Source organism: Musa acuminata, chromosome BXJ1-10 (genome assembly GCF_036884655.1).
Source record: "Musa acuminata AAA Group cultivar baxijiao chromosome BXJ1-10, Cavendish_Baxijiao_AAA, whole genome shotgun sequence".
NCBI classification, from domain to species: domain Eukaryota; kingdom Viridiplantae; phylum Streptophyta; class Magnoliopsida; order Zingiberales; family Musaceae; genus Musa; species Musa acuminata.
In genome coordinates this window covers 15,105,001-15,122,360 of record NC_088336.1, presented here as the reverse complement: position 1 = coordinate 15,122,360, position 17,360 = coordinate 15,105,001, and the positions used below count along the sequence as shown (strand labels likewise).

General features: G+C 38.3%; 1 protein-coding gene across 2 annotated transcripts; it reads right to left on the bottom strand.

Moving 5' to 3' along the window:
- Window positions 1-679: 679 nt before the first annotated feature.
- On the bottom strand, window positions 680-3,952 carry LOC135595214 (scarecrow-like protein 9). Of its 2 annotated transcripts, none has more exons than XM_065085840.1 (2): window positions 3,711-3,952; window positions 680-3,580 (listed from the first exon to the last, which is right to left on the bottom strand). In XM_065085840.1, exon 2 carries the CDS (start codon window positions 3,338-3,340, stop codon window positions 926-928), a length of 2,415 nt encoding a protein of 804 aa, XP_064941912.1. In that variant the 5' UTR covers window positions 3,341-3,580; window positions 3,711-3,952; the 3' UTR covers window positions 680-925. The 2 variants fall into 2 exon arrangements, with proteins under 2 accessions (XP_064941912.1, XP_064941911.1); XM_065085839.1 differs by having other exon boundaries at window positions 680-3,423.
- Between the last annotated feature and the right edge of the window lie 13,408 nt (window positions 3,953-17,360).

Genomic DNA, 17,360 nt, shown 5'->3' with positions numbered 1-17,360 from the left:
GGATATTACTGTTTTAAATGATTATATATGTTTATGTCAATTCTTCAGTGATGGTTCTTGGCATATGAACATTCTTGCTCAATGCCTTGGTTCTGTTGTTATTCCTGCTATTAAGGATCTAGTTTTATCTTTATCACCCCAACGAGGATAGATGAATTTGGAGATGTTATCACATGGGCAACAATTAATTAAATGAACTTAAGCTTTTCTTGTGTGATTCTGGTGATGCCTTCATTGTTCATGCTTACACATTTAGTTAATTGAAAACGTTTTTGCAAGGTCCTTCCAATTCTGCAAGCCTAATGTTTCTGCTGGAAACTCTTGTTGCCTAAACTGCCCACTACTGATCATTTAGCCAATCTTGTTATTTGTCCTCAAACATTTATACTACCTATGTGAGTTCCACTGTGATTGATAATGCTATTCATCTATTTTTTTGAATGCTCTTTCACTTGTACAATTTTGATCTCTTTTTTATATTTTTCGTGAGAGAAATGGATTGGCAAATAGGGTCAAATCATCTCAGAGCACCATTTAACTTTTTTCTGGATGCTGATCTCAGTGTAGTTTCATATCTGAATTAATCTAAGTTACTTTCTTTTTTTTGGGAAAAATAAAAAAGACTCATTTACCATCACAGGGCACAAAATTCTTTAGGCAATTCACAGATGAGACTTGCTTCGAGTAAAGATACTGATAAGTTTCACCATACAAACATATCCCCAACCGTACCTTTCAAGTCAGGTGACCTATCAACTGAAAACAAACCATGTTTGACATGCACAGAGCTGTCCAAGTTTTCATGGGCATAAAAAGAATGATGAAAGTGTGAACTGCAACTCTTGCAGCAAAAATCACCTTTATAATGAATGAACGACCGATATTAGTTAGCCCTGGGATCAGAAGAAATGACTCTTGGTTTCTACTATCTATTCGATTTCCATGTGGATAGTGCATAAATGATCCTCCCCTTCCACCCCTGTAGCAGCCATTGGCTATCTTCGACAACAACAAAATCCTTGTGGTAGCAGGATTTCACCTTGTTCTTTGCTTTCTTCACGATGTCAGGGTTCAATGGAAGCTGAGTGAACCCGGCCCTCAGGTTCCTTGCATGCCACCGCTTGTAGGTCTCCGGCCTCTCCACCCTTTCTGTACCCTCACAAGAGATGACATTGAGAGCCTCACGGCCGAACATTACCTTTTCGATCAGCTGTCTGGGTTCATCCTCACGTGGCACGGTCATCTCAATCATGTCAAACATACAAGAAAAGTGGAACAGAGCTTCCCGAAAACGTGTGAGGAAGAATGGAGCACCGTACGTGCCATTAAGGACACCATGAATGAACACATTTGGGTTGATCTTTCTTACGGTTTTCAGGACTGCATCCCTTGGACTATCCACTAGCACCGTCTCATCCATCAGATTCCTAAACCTGTATAAACAGTTGACCACCAACACCTCATCTTTATCGATGTTGAGATCCTCTACTCGAATGGTCTCCCACTTAGCAGCAATCGCCCGAAACTCGAAAGGGATGTTGAAACTGCGTGCATAATCAGCTAACCGGTGCCCTGTTTCATGAATCAGCTCCGTCGGACGGAATCCGTGCACAGGTACATCGATACCAGTCATGCGAAGCTTCGGAGGCCCACCAGGCCTGGTAGAAAGGCGTTGCATGAGATCTGGCCACTGGAAACCATAGTATATGCCAAAATCTATAATGTGCAACCGCGTTGCCTTCTCCACCACATTTACAATGGTCTGGGTAGAGAAGAAGTGAGAGATCTTTCTGAAAGGGCAAGCAGCCAGATAAAGCTGGTAAGCTTTTAGAATGTCAGTAACAGGAATCCGGTATGCAGCCAGGGAATGGTAGACCTGACTTCCTGTACCCACAAGGCGAGCCTGGAGGCCATCGGCAAACCAATGGGCTAACCTCTGGTTCGCATCTCCATGAGGAGAAGAGTGCTGTCTGATTTGTTTCAACAATTCATTTGTACTTGGATGATCATCTGTCGCCACAGCTTGAGCACATTGAATGAGGAGAGTTTCAAAATCCACCACCTCCCTCTTTGACTGGTTCTTCCCTCGACCCCTTCCCCCACCACTTGATCCTTTAGAATGACAGATATGGGAAATTTTGCTTACTTGGTTCTGCAATTTCAGTCGGAGTTCATTGACACCCTTTGCACAATTTTCCCCATTACATAGCAGAACATCATCAAACATTTCTGTGCGAAGAGTCTCCTCAATGAAAACCGCTGACTGTTTATTGCTCCTTCCCTCTGTATCCAAATCCTCCCCATGTGGATTCTTCCGACCCCTCGCTGGATGAACCGGGTGTTCTTTGTCTTCAGCCTCTTCTTTGACCTCAACCAATCTCCTTTGTTCTTTTGTCCCTTGAAGTAAGGAGAAACCATCAGCTTCCAAGTTGACTACCAACCTATCAGCACTTGGAAGGAATTTGCGTGCCTCCTCAACTCCCCTCTGGAATTGCCAAGCAGGTTGGCTTTCAGTAACGAAATCAGGAGCCGTAAGTGTGCTTAGAAGAGACTCCTCAACCCCTACTACGATATTACCAAAAATATTTGTTGAAGAAAATGAAGACTGTGAAGAGTCGTCAACGACAGGATGAGCTTGTAGCTGAGAGTACTCGATAGGATCATATGGCCAGCTGTTGCCGGCAACCATGCTGCCACCGATATTGACACTGGAACTCCCATGGTGGTTAAGGTCATTGGGGTTATCCGAGAAATGGCTGGAACACGATGATGGCTGATCAGCTGAATGTCGGAACTTCTCACCTAAGATCTCATAGAAGGGTTTCTCTGCAACTCTGAGAGCAGGGTGTTCTGGATATACATCAAATTTCTCATCAATGTTCTCCTCCATGAGCATCCGCTCAATATAGTTGAGGACAATGTCAGAGAAGATCTCAGAGTCTTCCAAGACATCGACCTTGGTGCTTACACTCAAAGATGGCACAAGGTTGGAGTTTGGGGTGGAAACCGAAGGTGAAAACCCAGGATGAACATCCGGGAGATTCGAAAAGGGCTGTGGTTCTCCTAGGTCTAAGCTACTCAAGGCATTCTCCTCGGTGAAGAGACCATAACTAAATCCGCCATCCATGCCAGTACCGAACACAGCACTCGAATCAGATGTGGAATCAAGGGTATGTACAGCGGGAATACTCTGGAGGTCGAATAAGCCAGTATGATTTGAGGCAGTCATCGCCGGCGGCGCTCCGAGCTTGAAGCCTTCGGCAGTGATCGGATCGGGGAAGAGGTGGTCATGATTGAATTCGTTAATCACTGCCCGGAAATCTCGAATTCCGGTACCCATGGCAACCAAACTCTCATCACCCTCCGTAGCAGATTTCACCAAAACAACTTCAGATACCACTGCTATTCTGACCGAGACCAAGTCTGCCACGAAGATCCATATGACAAGTCAATGCTACTCTCATCACAAGTTTCATACCAACAGCAGAAACAAGAAAGGTTAGAGCGGTAAAGCGAACATCTCAAGGGAACACGAAACGGCGTCCATAGATTTCGAAACAATAGCAAAGCGATTAGATCCCTGAAATTGAAAAGAGTAGAATAGAGGAATCGACGACTAGCTGAAATCAGGGAACGAAGATAACACCAGCAAAAGACGAAATCTATCACAAGACGGCCAAGGAATCCATGAAGAAAGGGAGGGTTTTTACCTGGATCGAGGCACCAAATACTCCTCGAAGCGAGAAAGAGTGCGTCCGTCGCTCGGGACAAGGTCTTCGTTGATGATCGGCTATAAAGTGTCTTGATCGAAACATTCGCGATGTGGCTCCCCTCTCACGTACCGGCTGTTGCCGGTCACCGCGCCGTTGAACTGACGTGCGCCGAGAATAACGCGAGTTGACTGCCGCCCCTGCACCGTTGGGGCCAATTCCTCGCCCGGTTCGTCGGCTTTCTCAAGATCTCTCTCTCTCTCTCTCTCTCTCCGTCAACGTGGCGCGTCAGGATGGCGTGCATCAGAAGGCCGGCGTCGCTCGATCGTATCGCCCAGCGTCGTTCCACGCGACACGTCGGCTCCACAGGCACGACGCAGAAGTGGCAAGACTACTGTAGACCAGGCCACGAGTCTCTCTCTCTCTAACCACGTGGCGTGCAGGATGGCGTGCATCATAAAATCCATCCGACGGCCGGCGTCGCTTGATCGTATCGCGTCGCAGGCTTCCAGTCGACACGTCGGCTCCGGTGGCACCATCATGTAGTCACCTGTCGGGTCCACGACCCACGCACCGCAACTTGATGGTGCGAGTTCTCCTCGGTTCTTTGCCATCCCACCGATGATGACACCTACCATAAAAATGCAGAGGTGGAGGTGTTCTCATCTTCTACAGAATTTGTCCTTTTTGTTAGTTTTTGGCATTTAGTAGCATAATTAGAAGATTCTTGTAGGTTGATCCACTGTCGGGGGATTTGTACCACCATGGTACGGTGGAAATCACGGGGGTCACAACCATATATGACCCAAAGCCATAGATCGATGCGTGGGGTCATGTAAAGATGTGGGCAGTTCATAGTCAATCACTATCTTGTTTGTGTCCCATCAACAGGACACCATCCCACATCAGATTCGATGTTGGTGATCAATTTGAACTCGAGCTCGTGTGTGGTTCAGGATCGACTTAATTCTCTAAAATAGAAACATAGTTTCAATTAGATGTGCATTAACATGACGGCGTGTCCACTCTGTCGAGTCGAGTTAAAATATAAGATACAAAGACGTGGGCCTGTGAACTTTGATTCCTTTCGAATTGAAAGCTGGACTCGTCAATAAAGAAAGAGAAAATGTACCTTTATGGATCATTGAAGTAGAGCGTGCGTTTGTCATCAAAAGGATGAGGGATTCCCTGATCTGGTAATCCAAGAACAGGTAGGTGCTCAAGTGATGATCCCAATTAAAATGCCCTCTTGCAGCAGCAGCAGCACCATGACATCCTCTTGGAACAAGTCTTCTACTTTGCACTGTAAGATCCTATAATTGTACTCGTTAATGAGAAAAATAACTTGGAAGACTATGCAAATAATAGTCCAGAAAGAATTCTGGAATCACACCAGAAAAAAAATTAATGACAAAATGCAAAGCTTTAAGTTACAACTAAGTAAAACGTGATAATCTACTAAAAGATCAACCTTAAAAGGCTACCCATTCCAAGAGAAGCTTGTGTAACATACAGGGTAATCTCAACATACTACCAGTCCCCAACTTCTTCTCAGGTCATTTGGCATTGGCAACTAAGAATACATATTATTGATCAAGACAAAGGAATTACAGCTCATAGAGTGCTAAATCTCATGAAGACAGAAGATTGGTAACAGAAGAGTAAACTTGTTCTTCAAAGACATATTTAGAACCTGAGGGAATGAATTTTTACCAAGTAGTTACCATATGTTACATAGCATGGATGCTATGTAACAGAAACAGCTTAGTACTAGAATGCACACTATGTATTGCACTGAATATAATGGAAGCCATAACATTCACGAGTATCAAAGTTAATGAAGAAGCTAAATCACTAATTCAATTAATAAACTCAACATGAATCCAAGCATCGATTAACAAGAATGAGTATCTAGATTGGTTGCATGAATAACCTCTAGATCAAACTTCTAAGCTCTAACTCATTGATTTTGATGATATTAATTTAAGCTCTTCTGCTTGAGATTTCTTCTAGATTAAAGCTTGCACCTTCTGCGGTAGAACCAAGGTGGGGAATCAAAAAATTAATAGATCAAACTTCTTCTGCAACACCAACGCTGGCAGCCTAGCATTTAGACCGTCTATGATAAAAAGAAATCTTCTATCATCCCCCTTCCCGGGTAGAAAATTATGGGGGCGTAACAACAAACTGTATACCATATAAATTGCAGCATTTTTCCATGCTTAATACACAATAATTTTAACAAAATAATGCAGCAATACCTATAAATGAAAAAGGACCGAATAAAAAACCCTGAAGTGCTTAGATGAGATTGAGTGTAAAAGGTTCTAATAGGGATGATTTTATCCTATGTTGAGATTTTGATGATGAAATCAATTGACGAATTAATGATCTAATCCATGTGTTGAGAAAAGTGATGCAGGACTAACTACGATCGTAAAAAAGTAAAATAATTAAAGAAGAATCAAATATTGGGCCGAAGTCAAAGATTAGACATCATGCTGGAAGAATCGGGAGATATGCCAAAGGTTCGGATGATGCATCGAAAGCTTATAGGAAGTTCGCTGGAAGATTACCGAGAGTGCGTCGGAAGTTTCGTCGGGAGTTCGGATGAACAATTGACGTGTCGGACAACTAGGATTGCTACCATTATAATTGTTTAGCTTTAATTATCGTAATTAGAGTTTCAATTTGAGTTAGTTTTGGGAGAAATCCTACTAACTTAATTAGGAGCTAACTAGGTTCGGCCAAATGGATGGCCCATTCAGTGACCTAATTTGGGCCAAATGGATGGCCCATTCAGTGACCTAATGCCACATCAAGTGGTGGAATCGCTTGAGGTTCGGCCTCCAAGGTAGTTTGGGCGATGGTACCGTCAACAATTAATATTGTTAGGCGATGGTACCACCCTGTCAGGAGGTGGTACCACTATAGTCCAGTCTCCGAGGCTTTGTCAAGTAATCGTACCACCTAGACTAGCGATGGTACTGCCCAGACTGGGTGATGGTACTGCCCAATGTCAGAGAGTAATGATGGTGGTACCTCTAGTACCCCGAGAACCTAGGATGAGATATTTTTTTGCTCCATTTTTGAAGTCATTTAAGGTTTATAAATACCCCTCTCATTTCTGCTCAGATCATCTTGAACGAAAATTAGTATGAAACGTTATTGTAATTCCTAAAAGTTTCCTTTCTCTAGTCCTAAGTTTTGAATTCAATTTGAGAAAAGGGTGAGTGAATTGTAAATGTTGTCTCCTAAACATGTGAAAAGGAGAAAATGTGTATAAGATGGTAGTTGGTCTTTGCCCATTGAAAGAAGACCGTTAGTAGACACTAGTGGCCTCAACGGAGGATAAATTGAGAGTAGACATAGGTCACGACGACCGAACCACTATAAATTTGGTGTGCATCTTCTTTTTGCTCTTTATTACTATTATTTTTCTGCTTTAATTGCTTATTACGTTTACTCTAAGTTAAGCACACTTCGATATCATTTCCGATACGATTTCATTGAATCAAGCTTTTCCAAATCATTGAAGTTTTCCGAATCGACGTCGTTTTCCTAAAAGCACTAATTCACCCCCCCTCTTAGTGTCGATTTCAATCTTAACAGTTAGTATCAGAGTTAAGGTTTTTCTCATTTGGTTTAACACCCAAGAGAAATGACTTTTACCAATAATCAAGAGGGTCTTATTGAATCTCGGATTTTGATGATAAAATCAATTAATGAAATTATGATTTGATGTGCATTTGAGTGATGCAGGATTAACCTCGATCAAGGAAAGGCAATTCGATTAAAGCAGGAAGAATTAGACATTGGGCCGGAGTAGAACATATCAGAAGATTGGACATCGGGTCGGAAGGACTTCGTGCCATGAGTTCAGGCTTCGGGTCGAAGGATTGGACATTACGCCAAGAAGATTGGAAGTTACGGGAGTTAACATACCAATTGGGCAATACACTAAAAGAGAGAATGATGCACCGAAGGATCGGACAAAGCGTCGGACGAACCAATGACATGTTGGACAATATAAGATTCATGCTTATAATCGTATGTGTCTAGATTGAGTTAGTTAGGGCTAATTGAGTTAGTTTTTGGTATAATCATGCTAACTCAATTAGGGGCCAATTGGACATAAATTGGGACTGATTTGGGCTCATTGGGAGGCTTATTCAGCGACCCAAAATTTAGGTCAAGCGGTGACACCGTCAAACTGGCGGTGGAACCACCTATGAGCTGTAAAAGTTAAAAGCTCAGTCTTTGAGGCTGTCAGGCGGTGGTACCGCTTAGTGTAAGTGTGTCAAGCGATGGTACCACCCAGTGTTAGACTGACAGGCGGTGATACCGCCCAATGCTCGGAAGACATGAAAATTTAAATTTTTAGCTCCATTTTTTAAACCATTGGGGCCTATAAATACCCCACTTGGGCAATAAGAAAGGAGCAAGAATTCTTAAGGAAAAAACCGAGAAAACTCTATCAAAACGTTGAGTTCCCTCCTCCTTGAGCTTAGAAGTTGATCTAAGGAGGTATGTGAGGGTTACCTTGTAGAAAGGGAGTGTAAAAGTTCTCTCTTGAGCTTGTCAAACGGAGAAAAGAGTTGTAAGAGGGTAGTTGATCTTCACCTATTAAAAGAAGATCATTAATGAAAGCCAGTGGCCTCAATAGAAGAGGAATCTAAAGTGGACACAGGTTACGATGACCGAACCATTATAAATTTGTTGTTCTCTTTTCGTTGCTATTTACTTTTGTTGCTAATTGATTTAACTATCTACTGCTTTTTCTTGCACTCTATGTTTAAACATCTTTCTGATATGGGCTTATTAAATGATATTTTTGAATCGTCGAAAGTTTTACGAAAGAACTAATCCCTCCCCCCTCCCCCCCTTAGTGCTGATTTCGGTCTTGACAGTTGGTATCAGAGCCACATTTCTCTCCATTGGTTTAACACCCAAGAGAGATGACTTTTTTTTAATAATATAGAGGGTCACTTTATCATTCGTCATCCTATGTTCAATAGGACTGACGACACTTATTGAAAAACTTGAATAAGAGTTTTCTTGCTTTCTATGGATTTAAATTTATGAAATATTATTGAAAGTAATTTTCAAAAGTCTTCTAATCTAATGAATAAATGGAATGATTTAGATAAGAAAACTTTTTCTTTGAATGCTAGAGCTATGAACGCTCAATTTTGTGCTTTAAACAAAAATGAGTTTAATTATATTTTTTTATGGAAAACTGCATATGAGATTTGGCACAAACTAGAAATAACTCATGAAGGCACAAATATAGTAAAATAATCTAAAATAAATCTTTTGATGTATGATTTTAAGTTATTTCATATGAAACCAAGTTAGACTATTGGAGACATGTACACTCATTTTACAGATGTCGCCAATGGTCTAAAAGTATTTAGTAAAAGTTTTTCTAATTTTGAACTTGTTAATAAAATACTAAGATCCCTTCCAAAAAGTTGGGATCCTAAAGTAACGACAATATAAGAAGTGAAGAACTTGAATAATTTTTCACTCGAAAAACTTATTGAGTCTTTGATGATGTATGAAATGACATGTATTGCACATAACGAACTTGAGAATTACCTTCCAAAGACTAAGAAAGATATGACACTCAGAACAAATGAAAACCTTTCGAGCGAAAGCTCAAGTGATGATGACTTTGAACTCCTCATAATAAAATTTAAAATGTTCATAAAACAAGAATCAAAGAATAAGAATGGACTTAAAAGGAACACAATAACTTGCTACGAATGCAAAAGACCGAGGCACTTAAAAAATGAATATCTCTAAATGAAGAAGAAGCTACTAAAGAAGAAGAAAGCATTCTAAGCGACTTGGGATGATTCGAGTACATCTGAAGACGAGGAGTCAACCAACAAAAACGAAGTTACAAATTACGCTCTAATGGCGCTCAATGATGAGATAAGTGACTCAAACGAATCTCATTTAGCTTATGATGATTTACTTAATGCTTTTAATGATTTATATGACGAATATAAACTAGTTAGTAAAAAATATAAATTATTAAAAAAGATCATACTTCTCTTTCTAATAAATTTAAAAATTTTAAAAATGTGTATGATAAATGCTTATTAACCTATTGCATTAAGTGTGAAGAATTAGACTCACTTAAGAAAGAAAATGTAGAATTATAATAAACTTTAAAAAAATTTAAAATTAGTAACAAATCATTAAACATATTCTTGCCAATAAGGATCATGATCATAGAAAGGAAGGAATCGGCTTTGTGAGTAACTACACTCAACAAAAGCCAATTATTTTTGTTAAAGAACCTACATTACATATTACCCCTAAGGTTAAGTATAATTTTTACAGTAGATATAGTCATTTTGCATATAAATATCCATTCAAAAAGTATGATCCACATAAATTAGTTTGGGTTGCTAAAAGAACCATAAATAACCTTTTGCCAAAAATCAATATAAATAAATCTAATCATGAGAGACCCAAAGCTAAATGGGTATCTAAAACAAACCTATTAACAAAATATCTACAATCAAAAGCTATGAGCAAAAATGATATCTTGACAGTGGATAATCAAGACTTATGACCGGAGATCCAATGTATTTTTCAAAGCTCACTAGCTAAAGTAATAAAGAAAAGATCATTATAATTAGAATTATTATCAAACCTTTGATTGAAGATATTTTGTTAGTGGATATAACTCATTAAGCATTTGTACAACAATATATATAAAATTAAATTTGAATCTAATACTTGCATACCAAATAAGAATAATTCTATGAATGCCTAAATGTTTACCTTGATGATTGTCATGATTTGTTTTTCGATTTTTAAGTAATGATGCATGGTTTTGACATAAAAAATAACTTGGGCATGCTTGGATGAAATCAATCACTTAAATTGAAACAAAAAGGAAAAAATATATTTTTCCTGAAAATATCTCTAAAGCTTTTCGAGTTTTCAATAAGTGATTCTTAGTGATGAATCTATTTTATGAATATCTCGAAATAAGAAAATGATTTTGATAATTTAAATTTTAATGAGAATTTTCCAATCAAATCATGAACTGATTTCTTAACTTAAGATATCTTTTATGGAATTAAGATTTTTTTATCTTGAATGATTTCTTCTTTTTATCACTTACTAAAGAGGAGACTTATGCAAACAAACTATGATATTGATATTTATAACTTCTAATTTATTTTATATGAATCAATATCTCTTCTTTGTTCTCTTGTGTTTTTTTTTGTTATTTACTAAATAAGAGAATTATCTATATGAATCATGGTTTCTCTTGATTTCCCGAAATTATAACTTAGATTTTTTTTATGAATCAAGATTGTTTCCTATCATTTCTTCTATTTACAAAAAAAAGAGATTTATAAAAAATGACACATGGTCTTATGGTATTCATGACTTAATCTTTTATTTTTTATGATTGATTTAAATATTAATGTAAATTTTTCTTGATATCTTATTTGTCATGATTTAAAAATTGATGTAAAGGGAAAAGAATTACAATATTGTATTCTTTCCTTCTTTTTGACAATGACAAAGGGGGAGAAAGATTTGCTAGCTTATACAATTCAAGAAGAAGCAAAAACTTATAAACTTGTAAAAATTCCTAGCTTGCAAAGAAAGAAAAAAACTTGCTAGCTTGCTCATCTCAAAAGAAAAGCAAAGTTTGCTAGCTTGCACATTTCAAGAAGATGCAAAAATATGCTATCTAGCACATCTAACAATTTTGCTAACTTTCATATGTGAAAAACTTACTAACTTGCATATTCATACCAAACTACTTTACTAGCTTGCATACTTTAAAATTTTGCTAGTTATACTTTTCTCCTTTTGTTGATATCAAAAGGGGAGAAGTTATGATGATGATATGAAATTATGATTATATATGTAATACTCATAATTTTATTATGATGATGTATATGATGTATTGCATATGATGTGATTCATAATTAAAATCATTTCAACTTAGATAAGAAGGTTATCATTTATTTAAATGATACTTTATTTTAATATGACATATTGATACGAGGAGTTTAGTTTAAACTCCACAATCAATTAGTTATCATCATAAAAAAGGAGGAGATTATTGAATCTCGAATTTTGATAATGAAATTATGATCTAATGTGTGTTTTAGTGATGTAGGACTAACCTCGATCAAGGAAAGATAATTCGATTAAAGCAGGAAGAATCAGACCTTGGGCCGGAGTGGAATATGTCAGAAGATTGGACGTCGGGCCGGAAGGACTTTATGTCATGAGTTCGGGCATCAGGTCGAAAGATCGAACATTGCGCCAAGGAGATCGGAAGTTGCAGGAGTCAACATGCCGATTGAGCAATACACTGAAATAGAGGATGATACGCCAAAGGATCAGACGAAGTATTGGATGAACCAATGATATGCTGGACAACATAAGATTCATGCTTGTAATCATGTGTGTTCAGATCAAGTTAGTTAAGGCTAATTAAGTTAGTTTTTGGTATAATTATGCTAACTCGATTAATGACCAATTAGGCCTAAATTGGGACTAATTTGGATTTATTGGGAGACTCATTCAGTGACCCAAAAGTTGGGTCAAGCGGTGGCATTGCCAAACTGGCAACGGAACCACCTATGAGTTGAAAAAGTCAAAAGTCTAGTCTTCGAGATAATCAAGCAGTGGTACCGCCAGATTGGATGGTGGTACTACCTAGTGTTAGTGTGTCAGGTAGTGGTACCACCCAATGTAGGTGGTGGTGCCACCCGTACTTGGAAGACCCAAAAATTTAAAATTTTGGCTCCATTTTTGAAACTATTTGGGGTCTATAAATATCTCACTTGGGCAGCAAGAAAGGAGCAATAATTCTTAAGAAAAAAACTAAGAAAACTCTACCAAAACGTTGAGTTCCCTCCTCTCTGAACTTAAAAGTTGATCTAAGGAGGTGTGTGAGGGTTACCTTATAAAAAGGGGTGTAAAGGTTCTCTCTTGAGCCTATTAAAAGGAGAAAAGAGTTGTAAGAAGGTAGTTGATCTTTGCCCATTGAAAGAAGATTATTAGTAGAAGCCGATAGCCTCGACGGAAGAGGAATCAGGAGTGGACGTAGGTTACGATGACCGAACCACTATAAATTTTGTGTGTTCTTTTCCTTGCTGTTTACTTTTATTACTAATTGATTTAACTGTCTACTACTTTTGCTTGCACTCTATGTTTAAACATCTCTTCGATATGGGCTTTATCGAATGATATTTTTGAATCCTCGGAAGTTTTACAAAAGCACTAATTCACCCCTCCCCTCTTAGTGCTTATTTCGATCCTAATAGGTCTTTCTATCACTCATCCTCTTATGTTATGCTAGTCATCATAGGTGCCTTACAAGCCAATCACGTGAGTAATTACATGTGTGACATGACACGCATTCTTTTTTTATTATTATATTTTGATATTTTATCACTTTATATTACTTGTTGTATATATATATATATATATATATATATATATATATATATATATATATATATATATATATATATATATATATATATATATATATTGTGATGTCTATGGATTTGTGCAATGGGAATCGGATCGTGATGAGATCACGATAATGAGACCGATTTACCTTTAAACACAAACCCTAAATAATCGTAGTCATAGGTTACTCGAAAGGAACATCGAGATAACCAGATAGACTGGTATACTGTATACCCATCTATATGATGGAGGCAACTGGTCTCATAGCTGCTCATGTGGGGACATTAATGTTAGGATCGGAGCGGCACTAAGAGGGGGGTGAATTAGTGCAGCGGACTAAAACTTGTAAGTTTGAAAACGATTTCGTAAATGCGTAGAGATTTCGATTCGACAAAGAATGACTTAGTAAAAGTAGCTCGAGTAAAATAAGGAGATGAAAACCAAAAGCTTGTTGCTATGTAAATAAAGGTTTCAGAAAGGTAAACACTCACACATTCAAGGAACACACCAATTTAAAGTGATTCGGTCAAATGACCTACATCCACTTACGAAGCCTTCTTCGATGAGGCTCCCAACTTCCACTAGCAAATCACTTTGAAGGGGAAGGACAAATACCCTTCTTACGACCTTTTACAAGTGGTTCACACTCTTACAGATTTTTCAAAGAGAAAGAGGGAGGTGAACACTTAAGCTATTGAAAACAAGACTTGCTAAAGACTTTGCTAAGGCTTTTTCTCAATCTCTAACTTCTCAAAGGTTGTCTTCTCTACTGAGAATTAAGGGGTATTTATAGGCCCCAAGAGGATTCAAATTTGGGCTCCAAATTTGAATTACTTTTGGGTTTCCCGGTGCTGGCGGTGCCACCGCCTGTCAGTGGTGGTGCCACCGCCTGTTAGTGTCTAACACTAACAGTGTACTGGTGGTGCCACCGCCAAGTCCGACAGTACCACCACCTGCTCCTTCGGGCTCTGGGCGGTACCATCGCCTAGACTATTTCAACTCACTGGTTGGGCTCTATACTTGGCCCAAACCAGCCCGAACTTAGGCCCAATTGGCTCCTAACCAGGTTATAAGATTAACCCTTAATTCTAACCCTAATTATATGCAAACTACAAAATTAAGACATAGTCCTAAGCAAGTTTTAACCGGCAACGTCGAGTTTCCTTCCGACAATCTTCCGGCGGACTTCTGATACACCCTCGGATTTCTTCCGGCGGACTCCCAGTAGGCTCCCGGTCTTGTGGCGAGTTCAGCGAGTCTTTAGCAAGTAGCCGAACCTTCTCGGTGATCTCTGTGAACCTCCAACGATCTCTCCAGTGGACTTTCGAAAACTTCGGCAAGTCCCTGATTTCTTCTCGATTGGTTCCGGCAGTACTTCCGATGAATCTTCGAACTATCGATGGACTCTCGAACACCCATCGAACTTGACTCAGGTAGACTTGCTTTATGTCTTCAAGCTATCGTAGTTAATCCTGCACACTTAAAATGAAACTTTGATCGAGACAATTAATCCTAAGTAATTAATCAAGTTGTCCGGCATGTCATTGGTCCCTCGACGCTTCGTCTGATTCTTCAGCACATCATCCTCTCTTACAGCCTATTTCCCAATCAGCCAGTTGACTCCACAACTCTGATATCGTTGGCACAATCTTCGCTCTACTTGGCCCAATGCCTGAATCCACGGCCCGAAGCCTTCTATCGATACGTCGACCGATCCACCAGCCCGACGTCCAATCTTCTGACATGTTCCTCCGGCACAACATGATTTTCCTGCTTTAATTGTCTCATCATGATCGAAGCATCCTGTGTCACTCAAAAATACAAATTAAAACATAAACACATATTGATTGGTTTCATCATCAAAATCCGAGATTCAATAATTAAGGATACAGTGCAGGTGCTCATTGGAGAATAAGTTCACTAATTGATCCACTTACGGAATACTAGATGGTTGATGATGCCTTATTGTCAGACAGTGATTCCATAATCCTAGTAGTTTATCTGGTCCTTAGACTTGAGACACCAAGGATGTCTTGTATGAGTACTCCACTCTTTGATACCAGACTTGTAGGTTTGAAAGTTCCAAATCTAGTACAACCGATTATTGGGAGTGGCAGCCAACCTTATGAGGGCTATTAAGTGTCGATAGAGGATTATCCGCTCTCAGTATCATAAGAGGAATATCTTATGTGTTCTTGCTCAGACAAATCCTTGGCCAAGGTTATTTGAATTGAGAGAGAAAGAGTTCTCCAGGAGAATCTGATTCAAGCGAGACTCGAGGAGAAATCATATGGTCCTAACAGCACCATGCCCGGTATATAGTCTCTGGGATATTAGATGAATGAGGGACTATAGGTACATGGTAACTGAGAATAGATAGGTCCAAAGGATTGGATTCTCCTGTATCGTCTGGAGATTACGACGTAGTGGTCTAGTACGACTATAGTCGATGAGTCGAGTGAATTATTACGGAGATAATAATTCACTAAGCCAAAAGGGTCACACACATATGGTAGGTATTACGATGAGTAGAGGTTCGGATATGAGATATCAGTTGGAGCCCCTATCTTATTGGATATCCAATAAGCCCCTGAATTATTGGATCCTATCAATGAGATCCAATAAAAGCTAATAATATATTATTAGGTAGAGACTCACTAATCTAAGAGTTAATTAAAAGCAGGAAGAATCAAATGTTATCCGGCATGTCATTGGTTCATTGACACTTCCTCCGATTCTTTGACGCATCATCCTCTCTTGCGGCCTATTGCTCAATCGACCAGTTGACCTTCGCAACTCCGATTTCCTTGGCACAATTTCTGCTCTTCTTGGCCTGATGCCCGAATCCATGGTCCTAAGCCTTCTGTCGATAAGTCGACCGATCCTTTGGCGTGACGTCTAATCTTCTGACATGTTCCACTCTGGCCCAACATGATTTTTCCTACTTTTAATTGTCTCTTCCTAATCGAAGCTTCCTACATCACTCAAAATGCAGATCAAATCATAAATAATATAAATTAGTTTCATCATCAAAATCTGAGATTCAACAATCTTCCCCTTTTTGATGATGGCAACCAATTAATGACAGAGTTAACCTTAACTCCCCCTATCAATATGTCATATTGATAGAACCTTGAATTCAAATTGAATTCAAGTCAAAGCAAATTTAAACATGAATATTTCATCATTGAATCATGCATAATCATTTTATGCATGATCATCATCATACCTTCTCCCCTTTTGTCATCAGTAAAAAGGAGAAAAGTGCAACTAGTATATTTTTGAAACATGCAATTTAGCAAATTTTTCATCATTTTGTAAGATAGCGAATTGTCAAGTTTTACTTCTTTTTGAAGCATGAAGGCTACCAAGTTTTCCTTTCCTCGAGATGAGTGAGCTAGCAAGTTTTTCACATATGAAAATTAGCAAAAATTTTCATCTTTTGAAATGTGCAAGATAGCCTATTTTTGCATCTTTTTGAAATGAGTAAGTTAGCAAACTTTGCTTCTCATTTGAGATGATTAAGCTAGCAATTTTAACAAGTTTTACATCATGCAAGCTAGCAAATTTTATCTCCCCCATTGTCATTGTCAAAAAGAAGGGAAGAATATAATTTTGTAATTCTTTTTCCCTTTACAATAATTTTCAAAGCATGACAAAGATAAATAATAAATTTACATCAATATTCCAATTGTCAAAAATGAATTTTTGACACATCTCTTCTTTTATATATAGAAGGAATGATAGGAAACAATCTTGATTCAAAAAAAAAAATTTAAGTCTAAAAATCGAGAAATCAATATCATGATCCGAAAAATATATAAGAAGAATTTATGCATTTGGGAGATTTAATATATCTAAGTTTATCATTCAAGCTAGCAAATTTGGTTCTCTTGAGATGCTAGCTATTTTCTTTCCCCTTTTTGTCATTGTAAACAAGAAAGAAAAATGGAAGAAATGCATAACAAAACTCAAGTAATAAATTCTCAAGATATCAAGTAGCATATCATGATTTTTTTTTAAGGATAAGTGTCCTTTTTAGTAAATAGTAAAAAGAATCATAGGAGAACAAAAATAAGATCTTGATTCATAGAAAAATCTCATGTATCAAATATCAAGAAATCAAGATCATGATTTGGATTTTAAAAAAAATCTTAACCTATAAAGTTTTCTTGTATG